Here is a 13345-nt window from a genome sequence, read left to right as displayed (position 1 = left end):
TTTTTTTTTGGTCGATTTTGGCTTATGACAATAAAATGACAATCAAGAATTCATGAGCTCTTTCCATATCAATCGATTCGAGGGTAGCTTGGAAGAGGAACCTCTCTCAATTAGCCTTTGCAATAGTAGTATATAACAATTGCTAGTCAAGCTTAGTTTTGCACTTGCAATTGTCCCTTTTAAACTCCCACAGGCACGTAGTCTATTATATTCATTTGTGGGAGCTTACCGTTACACTTTTTTTAAAAAAAAAAAAATTGAGAGGCTGCTGATGCAAAAGTGAAAGGGCGAAGGGCAAAGGCAGCTGCAGCAGCCACATAATTCAACGTGTTTTTTTTTTTTTTTTTTCACTTCCTTCTTCTGGGGTAGAATTCAAGCCTTCAACGGTCAAAATAAACAGTACAAGTAGAAGACAACACGTCTCACGTGTGTCAGAATAAATCCAAATCCTAAATTCCCGTGCAGCACGAGCTGAGCCCCCGGAATGATTCCCTCTCAAAAAACATGAAAGCAAAAACATCCGATTAAATTAAATTGACTATGCCCACCCGCCAACCGCGAATGACCTGAGACCTCATCAGCTGACCGATACCAGTATCAGTATCCCCACCAACAAATCACCCAAAACCACGCCGCAGAGTCACCGACACCCCTCCCGCCAATGGCTATGGCCACGACGACGTTATCTGCCACCGCAAAAATTCCTTTCAAAACCACCAGAGGAGACTGCTCTATCCACTTTCTTTCTCCTCCTCCTCGGATGTGTACTGTCACCAGATGCTTGAATCGGACGTCGTCGTTTGCTCTCAGGTCCGCGAGTAAACAACATTCGCAGCCACTGCCACTGGTAGTCTCAGCCACCAGCGCCGCCGTGGAAGCTGACCCTCAAGTCACTATTGCCGCTTCATCTAAATCCCTACCCTTCCGCGTCGGTCACGGCTTCGATCTTCACCGCTTGGAACCTGGATACCCTCTGATCATCGGAGGTATCAATATTCCTCATGAAAGAGGCTGCGAAGCTCACTCCGATGGTAATATTATTGCTGCTCCTGCTTCTATTTCTCTTCAATTACCACAGCTTTGACTTTTTTTTTCTTTTTTGCTTGCTTATATTATGTTCAAGGATGAATTTATTACTTTAATTTTGCAGTAATTTTCTACTAATAATTAAGCTGTGGCTGGGTCGTAACCTGTAGGTGATGTGTTGCTGCATTGTGTGGTGGATGCAATTTTGGGAGCTTTAGGTTTACCAGATATCGGGCAGATATTTCCGGATTCGGATCCTAAATGGAAAGGCGCTGCGTCTTCTGTTTTCATCAGAGAAGCCGTGAGTTTTTAATTACAAAATCCTTTCAGCTACAGCCCCAGCTATATTATTATGTAAAATATATAATGACGGGCTTACCCTTGGCCTCTCTGGGTCAGGTAACTAATACATATCTGGTATTATGGTCATGCTCACGGGCTATTAGCTATGCTGCTCTCTCTCTCTCTCTCTCTCTCTCTACTGCTAAAAAAATTTAACATTTACTTTTGCTGCATTAAAAATTTTCAGAGTTGCACATTGATTATTTCTGAGTTTGATTGTATGGCGCTATGAGAATAATCTTAAAGCTACTCTTCTGCTGAATTTAATAGCAGATCACTACTAGGAAATGATGATATATTAGCTGTTTTGCTAAAGTGAATTGTTATGGCTACCTATTCGAGATGATAAAGAGTACAATTGCAGAATTCTTGCTTGAAGGGGTACCTATGGTTGGTAGAAGTTAGAACTGGAGTACTTGCTGAAGTTTTACCCATTATCTTTCTGAATAATATGAGTTATTGATACTTGGTTGGTTCCTGTTTTCTTAATAGCCAGTTTGATCTTGGTTTGCATCTTAAGGTCTTGTATGGGTATGTGGTTTGTTGTGTTGAGTGAGATTAGTCGAAGTTGTGGGATTGCGGATGTTAATTAGTCTTACAAAGTTACTACGTATATTTCTAGAAATGCTAGTTTTGTTGTTCAGAACAGGAATTGAATTCCAAGCTTGTATTCTTTTGAATCAGATTGTTAAGAAAGTTTTACTAGGTGAAGCTGGGATTATGGACTAGAGTTTCAACTGTTGACTCCATGTTTGATTTTACGAATTATTGTCCTGGTCTACAAATGACCAAGTCAAAGATGTGAAAAGATTGTATCTGGAAGAATTCTTGCTTTTACCCCGCATAGTTTATTTGAAAGATTGTTTTTACTGTACAACTTTCATCAGAAAAAAAATGAAAAAGAAGTAAGGAGAGAAGAAAAACGTAGAAATGATGTAATGCACAAACCTTTGGATCGTTTTGCCTACTGTTTGAATGCAAAATCACCTAAGCTATAAGATTTTTGCTCTCCGTTCAAATAGTCTCTCTTCTTGACATGTGACTAAGAAAATGTGATGTTCGGTTATAACTTTCTTTTGTGTGTTGTTCAGCTTAGTTACCAGGGATGAAATGAAGATGAGGAAAGAAAATGGGTAGGAGGGGTGTCAGTAACAACTGTCAAGTGAGAACATAGGGAGTTGGTTCCAAAGCTAAAGTATCATGGTCGTAAAGATTAGATGGAACGTTAAGATCATGCAAAAATACTTACAAAAAAAAAAAAGAAAAGATACAACAATTAAGCTGCATTCTTACAACCTATACTTTTACACGACCGATATCAATCTCAGGCGATGAGGACTTTCAGATGCCTGAGAACGAAGGTAAACCACAGTAGTAGCCTAATAAACTTTTGAAACTGTTTGGCCATCTTCAAATGGCCTCGATATAATTGAACTTTCATAACTTGCTTAAAGTTTACTAGAAGTGGCGTGCCCCATGTTTGAGCCTTAATTGTATCTGGTTTATGTGACAATATGTTCACCCATAGCTTTAATATCCTCGCTTAGCCCGGTTCTTAGACCATATATCACTGGAGAAGAATAATCATTAGATTTCATCTGTCCTAGTGTCCCCACAAATTATACTGAGGTGTCAGAATGTATATTATCAAAAGTTGGTCCTGAATAACATACATTTGGATCATTTCAAGACAATATCCTCGATTGACAAATTTTACTGGGAGAAGGATCAGGAGATAGGACCATTTAGTCTTTTGGTCTACAGCATAGATGCTCAAGTAAGCGTACAAATTTCTTGTCAGTTGGTGAATGAGATATCTGTTCTACTGATTTTTAGGTAGTTCCTCGGCAGAGGATCAAATTTGCTTGTTGACTGTTTCTGTATAAGTATAACCGAACGAATTTCTGCTATATGATCTATATCAGGTGCGGCTGATGCATGAGGCAGGTTATGAACTAGGAAACCTGGATGCCACTTTGATTTTGCAAAGGCCAAAATTGAGCCCCCACAAGGAGGTTATCAGGTCCAATTTGTGCGAGCTGCTTGGCGCGGATCCTTCTGTTGTGAATTTGAAAGCAAAAACTCATGAGAAGGTTGACAGCCTTGGGGAGAATAGGAGTATTGCGGCACACACTGTGGTGCTTCTTATGAGGAAGTAGCAGATAATAGGTTTCAAAATAAAAGTTATCTTCAATAATTTCATGAAGTCGTCAAACTTAAATGTATACTCCTCGTGAATGTCCAAAGTCCATGGTCCTGATGTCAAAGGAGTTGAGTTGACTGCGCACGTGGATGAATTCAGCCTAAATATTCTCTACCTGCGTATCAAAGTTAGACTTGTGTATCTTTTCTAGTTTGAATGTCCTCGTGTTTTCACTATCTCCGCCTCTCTTCCCCTTTCCCCTTCCTCTCCCATCCCAAACGTAGCGAATTCTATACTCGAAAAGTCAATACTATAGTCATACTATTATATCTGCTTCAATAATGTACCGTGCACCCAACACTTGAATATTTGCTGCTGAATTAAAATCCTCGTAGTAAGCACTTTAAGGGTCCCATGTCAGGGAAAAAAGCATGCGTCATTTTTACAGAAACTGATGGAAGTCTCGGGTTCTTTGTTTATCAGTGAGTAAATGGAATTGCAATTAGAAGGCAAAATCTACTTTTGTATTTTTTGACAATATCAAATTAAGTGGGAAGTGGGAACCTACATGAATTTGTCAGCTAGTGAATGGAAAAGGGGGAAAAAGGCACCTCTTCGTAGTCATCCTTTCTCGTTATTTCCACGTCTATATAAATTCCGTGATTGTCCATGGCATGTCCTGCACTAAGAATTAAAGTAAGTTGTACCATTTAATTGGCTGTTCAAGTGATTGGTTCCACGAGGTGAATTCATATCTACTCTGTTAGTTCATGTCATAGACAATATAGCAAGATCTTGTTTTCGGGTCCATGTCCCCTTATCGGTCGATTTTGACTGATCTTAGCGCTATTTGAAGCCCAAGTTCTGCAGGTTTTGTAGTATGAAAGACAGCCGCAAGCTTGTTAATAAGATCGCCACCAGTTCCTGTGCCCTCTCTTGTTCCCAGCCACGAAGTCAAATTCTTTTCTTAGCGCGTAGTTTATTTGGAATGCATCTTTGTTTAGGAATGGCTTAGATTCCTTCATCTACTAGTAGACTGGTAACAGTATAAAAGAAAGGGAGCTTGTGTCATTTATGCTGTTACGGTGTGGATGTGGAAGCCTGCCTGGCAATTGAATCCCAAGGAGGATGAAACAGACTTTGATTCTATCCGATCCAACTTTGGTTAGTGCCTTGCAGTAGTTTCTGAATTCTTTTCCTCCACAATGTTTTGTCACTGTCGATCTTGACTTCCTGTACTTTCTCAAATAAGACTGGAGAAGAGTAAATGTAGAATCTCTAAGACAAATGTATGAAGCCAAAATGTACAAGAGAACTTGAAGAAAGATGCCGACTAGTTACTGCAAAACTTTGAACAGTTGGCTACCAAAAGAGCTTTAAAGCTCTCATTTGGTGTAGGTTAAGAGATCAAGTTAACCAAATCCCTTGATCTGCATTCTAATTTAGACTTTCCTGAAAATATTTCGCTAGCAGGTGCGTAAGCACCCGTCTGAACCGGTGTTGGTTCATCAAATTCCTCTTGACCTTTTTAGATCTCCCTCCTCCTAATGCAGAGTTGGAGTACCGGATTCCCTTTAAACTCTTTAGGTTCCTCTCTCCCAAAGGTTCCCCTCCCCCAAAGAATCTATAGAATTTATCGTTTCGACAAAAAAAAGAAAAAAAAACTACTTGGACAGATGATTAAGAGCTCGATCAATAACCTACCCACCAAAACATATCTAAACATTGACCGCTAATCTGTGTCACTTGCATACTTGGGCTTAGCTTGTTTCTCTTCGCGAAAAACTGTCTCCAATTTTTACCATTCCGCTTTCTTTCTCTAGTTCAAAAGTACTCTCAAAGCCAACAGCCTCTTGGTTTGTTGGTAATATAAGTCTTGGGATGAACCCTTGACTTCCCACCAAACTTGTCACTTAATTGTGGCTGTCATTTTCGGGTGGTTTCCTTTGACGGAGTTCTTCATTGACTCCCCTTCCCCTTAGATTAAACTAGAATAGATTATACAACTGTTATCGTTGCAACAAAAAAAAAAGTCCTCTCAAAGCCGGTTTAGCATTTCTTTAATCCTGGATATCATTACTCCGGTGGAGAATATTTCTAGGAGGAAAAGGAATAAGAATAACACATGGTCCATGTTTTAGCTTTTAACTAGTTTAAATTTTGACTAAGGAAGGGGGGAAGTTAGACCTTTCAACTCTGACAAGATTGCCATATATTGACTTTGACAAGAACCTGTTGTCTACATTTCTACAAACCTTAACCAAAAGAATGCTAATTGGCCAAACAACCAGAATTCAGAAGTTTTAACCGACCAAGACACCCACGAGACGCCTTGAATAATCTAGAGGACCTCATTTATTCTCTAGACATAAAACAGCCACCACCAACGTGGCCGGAACAATTATGCTGAATTTACAATTCTCCAAATAAAAAGGAAGATAGAATTTGACATTTCGGGACATTTCCACGACGCCAGAGGACCACTCGATAATGTAGCTTAATTGAGTTTGACATTTATTTCGAGCAAGTAGCAATGCAATTCCGCCAAGATTTTCTTGTATCCCTCTCCTTCACCTTTTTTGTAAAAAATAATTTGGAAGTCTCCATCTCACGACACACAAATATTCCCAAATTATGGTAACACGAGGAAAGTTTCGCCAACTTAATGCAGTTCTTTTTTGACACGACAAGAGGAATTTATATGTTGTGAAACATAAGGTGGCATATGTGGATATATTTTACAGCTCAAACCTACAAGAAACATTGAATCTGGCACACCCTTTGACACTTTTCGCATGCATACGTTTTGCAAGGAACACTCTATTTTTGTGCGGGGATTTTTTTTCCACCTTGAAATAGATCTTAGCTAGCATTAGGGGTTCGAAGCAAATCAAGAGCCAAGAGGTGACCAAAAAACAGAGCAACCTATCACAGGATCACAAGTACAATGAGTGTATTACCGATGATATACGATACATAATCGCGATAACTAACAAAAAAAATATATCTTGCCACTAACCTAAGCATGGGAGTTGGTCGGAGCGCTCAACCCCAATCCTTCATTTGTTCGTCTTGAAGCATCGGAGTGGTTTGCGGACTCAGACCCTAATGACCCTCCTTTGTTTTCCTTTCTGATTTGTGTTTCTATCAACCGACAAGATGGTAACCCTTTTGACAGACGTACATGGTACGAAAGATTCTGTCGTCCTTCTCAATGCTGGATTTGGGTATCAGTCGGACTCTGGAGTTTCAACCCTCCCTCTGTTACACGGCCAAGGATCACATTGTTGTGTTTCTTGCTCGGTTGCTCCCTTCAAATTTTTACTAGGGTTCGAAAATTTTTAACCTAAACGCTGGTCGCACAAGGCAAGGAACACGTCGATGACATTGACTGGGGCAACAAATCTATCCAGTTCATGAATCATGTGTTGACCGACCATTTTGTTGCTGATCCAAACAAGTAACTGCCTAGCTAGGTTATGATGTATTCAGCACAGCAACCAACATTCAACACAATGTGTTTTTGCCAAAGTTAGTCGGTGACTTTGGTGGATGCTTTTTTGTACGCATCCATAAATGGGTAGACGTATCTTCTAATCACATAGGGAGTATTATGCAAAAGTGAGAGACCGGGACTTGAGGAATTATTGACTTTGGTTAGGAGTTATTATTGCACAAATCAGAATGTCTCAAAAGTTAGTCTATGTAGATTTCAATATTGGTGCCATTAATTTTGGTCCGTTCAAATGTAATAGTCAAAGGGACTCGAGTTCCTTCTTAGACTGTAGGTCGGGGATTCAAACTCCACTTGCAGCGAAAATAATTCAAAGGTGGTGCTATAGTATTTCTGTGATCTAGTTAGATCTGTATACCTGTTAATCCCTTATACGGCCTCTCTGTAGGCTTCTCAATAGATTAGATTATACAAATGTTATCGTTGTTTGCAGGAATTGGATTGCAACAGATGAAGGGAAGGAAGGTACACAATACGTAAGATCATAGAAGTAGCAGCAGCCCTGCAGTCAAAGGAGGGGATGGAGGCACATTTTGTTCATCTGTATCGAGCGACTAACACCACTTCAAATTCTGTAGATTAATCTGGAGAGGTTCTTTTGATTTTGAATCTTCTAGACATACGTGGGTTATTCAGTTTTGAAGTCTCCAACTGCAAGAGTCCTTTAAAGCAATGATTAATCCTGGTAGATTAATTGGCGATGCTGATGTCAGAAACCAAATGCAGTTTTTTTTGTGTAAATTAGTGATATATTTTATGCTGTTGCTCTTGTACAGTGAATCCATCACTTGTGTGAAACGCTTAAACAAATACCATATGGCCATTCTTTTTGCTTTTTCTTCTTTGAAAAATTACCAACTATGAGTGTCCTTAACACAGTTCTGATGTGCCTTCACTGTCGTTAAATTGACCAAAGTTTTTCAAGGCTGGTTGCGTCAGCCCGTATGTCATCTTAGTTCCCAGTAGAGATGTCATTTTAATTTCCACTACACAATTGAGTAGTCAATTTGACTAAAATCTCTCTTTAAGTTGTTTAATTTATTGTATCTCACAATTAGTTTTGGCTACCCAATTTTAATCCGAGTGCCTCCCTCTTATCAGTTGTACCTGCAATCAAATCTATGATTGTAGGAATCGCAAATCCGAAAAAATTTCTGTGGCAGAAATAAGGAAGTGATAATATACCTTGAAGGTTCTCTTTTATTGACTACGGGTATGTAGTACACCTTGAAGGTTCTACCCGAGTGACTATAACAGAGGAACTTCCGCATCACCTGCCCAATTTGGCTGGACATGCTATGTGTGATCAGTGACCTACACAGACTACTTGGTATTGTTTTTGAGTTCATTATCAAAGAAACGACCCCCAAAACATAAATTTTTGCCCCAAAACCTTTTCCAAGTATCCTATTAACGAAATAAATTTCAGTTTAAAAGCCGCCCAAGAAAATCTAATTTTAACAGGGTTTTGGCTTTGAATAAAAAACTGGGATTATGGCTTTAGTGGGTCGCCTTTCGTGGGAACCTTCTCATTACCTCAAGTCTTCTATTCCTGCCGATCGAGACTCAACAAGTATAAATAGCCATCATCTGGGTATACACATGATAAAGATCTAAGAATTAGAAGATTGCAAAGACGTACCAACTTCAACTGTAATCTCTTCTAAAATCAACCGTTCTCTTCATTCTTCACTTGACAAGGCCACTGCATTCTTCATTCTTTCTTGATATATAGCCATTTTTTTCATTCTTTCTTCATTCATTGTCTGGAGAAGTTGGTTGAGTTTTCTTGAAAATTCAAGCAAAACAATGGAGTTCAGTTTGAAAAACGAACAACAACAACTCTTGTCGAAGATGGCAACCAACGATGGACATGGCGAAAACTCGCCTTATTTTGATGGTTGGAAGGCATATGATAGTGATCCTTACCATCCCACCAGAAATCCTAATGGTGTTATACAGATGGGACTCGCAGAAAATCAGGTACAGAACTTGTTCCAGCAATTACCCCCTTGAAGCCTCGAAGCTCATTCTTGTAGAGGCAAAATGTGATGATGAAGTCAATTAACAATCGTATCTTTTTTGTGGTTTTTGTAGTTATGCTTTGATTTGATCGAGGAATGGGTTCTGAACAATCCAGAGGCTTCCATTTGCACAGCAGAAGGAGCGAACAAATTCATGGAAGTTGCTATCTATCAAGATTATCATGGCTTGCCAGAGTTCAGAAATGTAAATGCTCAAAAGACCTCATGGCCTTCAATTACATAATAATCTACTAAAATCGCTGACTGTGACATACGAATCTGCAGGCTGTAGCAAGGTTCATGGAGAAGGTGAGAGGTGACAGAGTCAAGTTCGATCCCAACCGCATTGTGATGAGTGGTGGGGCAACCGGAGCTCATGAAACTCTGGCCTTCTGTTTAGCTGACCCTGAAGATGCGTTTTTGGTACCCACACCATATTATCCAGGGTAAGTTAATTATCTTCTAGTAAAATTTCTTGCTGTAACTTTTTCCCCCCTTTGATGTTGATTAGTCTAGTTTTGATACGACAAGTATATGTTTTCCTTGGTCAATTAACGTCCAAGTGATCCCGAAGTCCTTCGAAACTTCCACTAGAAAATTTCTAATCAGATAGGAATTATCATGGCATTTCCAATTAAGTTATTCTTGATGCATATGAGAACAACTTTTCAACTTAAAGACAAATTGGTAGGTCCTCTGATTAAGAATCCCTTAAAGCCACTTGGCCGTAATTCAAACTTTCGACGAATACGAGAGTGACTCTTGGAAGTATCTATTAATACTACTCGCTACTACCTATAACTATAGCTTACGATTATGAATATCTGAATCCCTGGTTTGTTTAAAAGATTATTTTGGTATTCTGTTGCAGATTTGATCGGGATTTGAGGTGGCGAACAGGGATGCAACTTCTTCCAATTGTTTGTCACAGCTCCAATGATTTTAAGGTCACTAAAGAATCCATGGAAGCTGCTTATCAGAAAGCTCAAGAAGCCAACATCAGAGTAAAGGGGTTCCTCTTAAATAATCCATCAAATCCATTGGGAACTGTTCTTGACAGGGAAACTTTGATTGATATAGTCACATTCATCAATGACAAAAATATCCACTTGATTTGTGATGAGATATATTCTGCCACCGTCTTCAGCCAGCCCGAATTCATCAGCATCTCTGAAATAATTGAGCATGATGTTCAATGCAACCGTGATCTCATACATCTTGTGTATAGCCTGTCCAAGGACTTGGGCTTCCCTGGATTCAGAGTTGGCATTTTGTATTCATATAATGACGCTGTTGTCAGCTGTGCTAGAAAAATGTCGAGTTTCGGCCTTGTTTCAACACAAACTCAGCATCTGATTGCATCAATGTTATCGGACGAAGCATTTATGGACAAAATCATTTCCACGAGCTCAGAGAGATTAGCTGCAAGGCATGGTCTTTTCACAAGAGGACTTGCTCAAGTAGGCATTGGCACCTTAAAAAGCAGTGCGGGCCTTTATTTCTGGATGGACTTAAGGAGACTCCTCAGGGAGTCCACATTTGAGGCAGAAATGGAACTTTGGAGGATCATAATACATGAAGTCAAGCTCAATGTTTCACCAGGCTTATCTTTCCATTGCTCAGAACCAGGATGGTTCAGAGTTTGCTTTGCCAACATGGACGACGAAAGTGTGAGGGTTGCTCTCAGAAGGATCCACAAATTTGTGCTTGTTCAGGGCAAGGCAACAGAGCCAACAACTCCAAAGAGTCGCTGCGGAAGCAGCAAACTTCAACTCAGCTTATCTTTCCGCAGATTGGACGAAAGGGTGATGGGATCGCATATGATGTCCCCTCACTCCCCGATGGCTTCACCTTTGGTTCGGGCTACATAAATCATTTCTTGATCAGATCATATAGCAAAGATTCCTGAGTGAATACTCGAAACCCTTTCTGGATAACTGAAAAGAGAGTTGTTGATTCTTTGCTGTATCATACAAACACGTAACAGGCATTTTTTGGCCATCTGATGCGTGCAAATTGCATCAAATGCTTTTATTATTGTCATATTCATTTGTGTACCTTGGTTTTCCTTGCCCTTCAGTCCTCATTGTTTTTTGTTTCTTTGTTATTATTTTCTTCCAGTTGATCAGTTAAACGAAGGAAGCTCAATTGTTTCAAGCTATTAGTAACAGATCATTTTTGTAATAGCAATAGTTTCAGGATTCTGAAATGAAAGTTTATCATTTTTCCATCATTTTAATATGTAGTGCGAGTGTGTGACTCTTTTTTTTTTTTTTTTTTTTGGGTAAAATCCTATCTATGGTGGTATGTATACTTGTCAACCGTAGAATATATATATTAACCCCTTGGTTTAGATTTAACACGAAAGGCACCAAAAGGTCAAACATGAATTTGGATACAGGAATTAGAGATCTCTATCCAATTTTGACATAGTCACCGTCAGATTTTGATTTCTCCAACCTACGTTTGGTCTGGTCAACCATTGAAATTTTGGTCCAATTGCCCTGTGGCCCTGTACACTAGATTGTTTGGGGATTCAAAGGAAACATTCTACTTGTTTTGTTCAAAAATTTCAAAGAATGTAGCAGCGCACTTATATATAGTTCCCTAATTCCTGTACATGGCAGTTGGGCTCTCCAATGTTACAGTACAGAAGTAGCGTAAATTGTTGTCGTTAGATTAAAAAAAAACTACGTTTAGTCAATTGCGAAAATCTGTCAATATGGTAATCTAAAAATCTGGAGTCACAATCCTCTTCAACCCATCATATATTTCTACTGCTAATAAATAAGCGTAAAAGGGACACATGTGTTTTTGCATAAATAAATAAGGCGAGCTTATGAACGTTTTGCTGTGTTGGAGGCATAGTTTTCAAACCTTTCCAGAAATTAGAATTCTTGTGGACTGACTTTTACAATTCCTTGAGGAATTACACATGTACATGTTTTAATTATGCTTGCACAATAGTAGAAGCTTAAGACTTGTCAACGTACATTATTAGCAGGGTGGCTGGACTTCCACTAATTTCTTTTTTTTTTTTTTCAATTTCTCAATAACTCTTTACAAAAATAATAATAGTAATCATGCTCTAACAAAAAAAATTAAAGCTTTTTCTGTTCATTCAATTCTTCATTTTTAGTTTGAATATATAGAATTATCTCATACACATCTTGTAGCATCATCATGTTTCACTACTGCTCACATCCAAGAAATCAGAATGGTATGTTGGGATTATAAGTCAAGATTTCACCTGAAATATAAAAGATATCAGAATGGTATCATATCTTCATTATGACCCTGTAAGAAAAAAAATAGTATAAGAAACGTTGAATCCAAGGGTTTCTATGTAGTTTATTTTGGTAAAAATGTTGGGATCTAGAAAGCGTGATTGGTGGTATGCTTATGTAGTGCTGCACATTTAATTTTAGGTGGTGTTGGAGGGAAATTTGGTGGTCAAAGAGGAGGAACACGCAATTCAGGAAACTCTTAAAGATAACGTGGCATGAAAATAACCCCGTTTTATTTAATAAATCTTTATCTAAAATGATTTGATTTTTCAAATTTATAAGTGATTATGTATCGTACTGCTACATGATTACGATGCAAGATTATTTATTAGTCCTCATGCCTATCATCAGAGGGAAAATCTGCATCATGATTTCACATACGAACAAAAATAAGAAAATCACAGACCTTATTGTCTCTCTACATGAGAGACTACTCAACCTGCTTTGATTCAACTATCTATTAGTTGGTGTTTTTTTTTTTTTTTTGAACAGTGGAAAATAGAAATAATCGAAGACTTTTTCTCTTTTTTAATAACTAATAAGTAGGAAGATATCATATGGTAATGTATTAATGTTTTCGAAGTGGACCAGTTCTCCTGTGAGTATTGCTTAAATTGCTGACCTTGTTTGTTTAGTATCGTATGGCCAGGTTGGAAATCCAGATCATTTATATTAGTATAGATTATGGGTATTGGCTATTCAACATTTTGGAAACCAGACTTTATTTAATCTTGTATTTTATTTGGTTCAAAGTTTTTCTCTTTATTTCTTTTTTGGCATCAACTTTCAACGTTTTGAAGCAGAATCAATTTGTTAAATCCATATTTCCCTAGCAGGAATCTTTTACTCCATGTTTTAACAGCAATAAAAAATAACAGTAAATATATATATGTTTGCAAGTGATTTGTATGGATGGGTTTGATGCATATTATAAACGAAACTAAAAGATGAAAGTGGAGGCATAATTCGTGGATCCTAAAGAAAACGGTATAAGAAGCATCATGGAAAT

At 38.4% G+C, this 13345-nt stretch overlaps 2 protein-coding genes across 2 annotated transcripts; both read left to right on the top strand.

Moving 5' to 3' along the window:
• The first annotated feature begins 458 nt into the window (after positions 1-458).
• LOC113779292 (2-C-methyl-D-erythritol 2,4-cyclodiphosphate synthase, chloroplastic) lies at positions 459-3749 on the top strand. The gene is made up of 3 exons (XM_027324840.1): positions 459-1031; positions 1197-1327; positions 3294-3749. The coding sequence occupies exons 1-3, from the start codon at positions 662-664 to the stop codon at positions 3525-3527; spliced, it is 735 nt and encodes a 244-aa protein (XP_027180641.1). The 5' UTR covers positions 459-661; the 3' UTR covers positions 3528-3749.
• A 4903-nt stretch (positions 3750-8652) lies between these two features.
• On the top strand, positions 8653-11279 carry LOC113779291 (1-aminocyclopropane-1-carboxylate synthase). Its single transcript, XM_027324839.1, has 4 exons — positions 8653-9008; positions 9123-9254; positions 9335-9495; positions 9921-11279. The coding sequence occupies exons 1-4, from the start codon at positions 8835-8837 to the stop codon at positions 10918-10920; spliced, it is 1467 nt and encodes a 488-aa protein (XP_027180640.1). The 5' UTR covers positions 8653-8834; the 3' UTR covers positions 10921-11279.
• Positions 11280-13345: the final 2066 nt, after the last annotated feature.

Source organism: Coffea eugenioides, chromosome 8, assembly GCF_003713205.1.
Source record: "Coffea eugenioides isolate CCC68of chromosome 8, Ceug_1.0, whole genome shotgun sequence".
Taxonomy (NCBI): domain Eukaryota; kingdom Viridiplantae; phylum Streptophyta; class Magnoliopsida; order Gentianales; family Rubiaceae; genus Coffea; species Coffea eugenioides.
Note: the sequence above shows the minus strand (reverse complement) of the source record. Positions and strands in the feature narration are given on the sequence as shown.

What these genes read in the sequence shown, in the direction of transcription:
- LOC113779292 (XM_027324840.1), top strand. Translation starts at nt 662, where the DNA reads ATGGCTATGGCCACGACGACGTTATCTGCCACCGCAAAAATTCCTTTC. An exon ending in CTGCGAAGCTCACTCCGATG is followed by an intron (nt 1,032 to 1,196) that starts GTAATATTATTG and finishes CGTAACCTGTAG; the next exon opens with GTGATGTGTTGCTGCATTGT. An exon ending in CTGTTTTCATCAGAGAAGCC is followed by an intron (nt 1,328 to 3,293) that starts GTGAGTTTTTAA and finishes GATCTATATCAG; the next exon opens with GTGCGGCTGATGCATGAGGC.
- LOC113779291 (XM_027324839.1), top strand. Translation starts at nt 8,835, where the DNA reads ATGGAGTTCAGTTTGAAAAACGAACAACAACAACTCTTGTCGAAGATG. An exon ending in TGGGACTCGCAGAAAATCAG is followed by an intron (nt 9,009 to 9,122) that starts GTACAGAACTTG and finishes TGGTTTTTGTAG; the next exon opens with TTATGCTTTGATTTGATCGA. An exon ending in CCCACACCATATTATCCAGG is followed by an intron (nt 9,496 to 9,920) that starts GTAAGTTAATTA and finishes ATTCTGTTGCAG; the next exon opens with ATTTGATCGGGATTTGAGGT.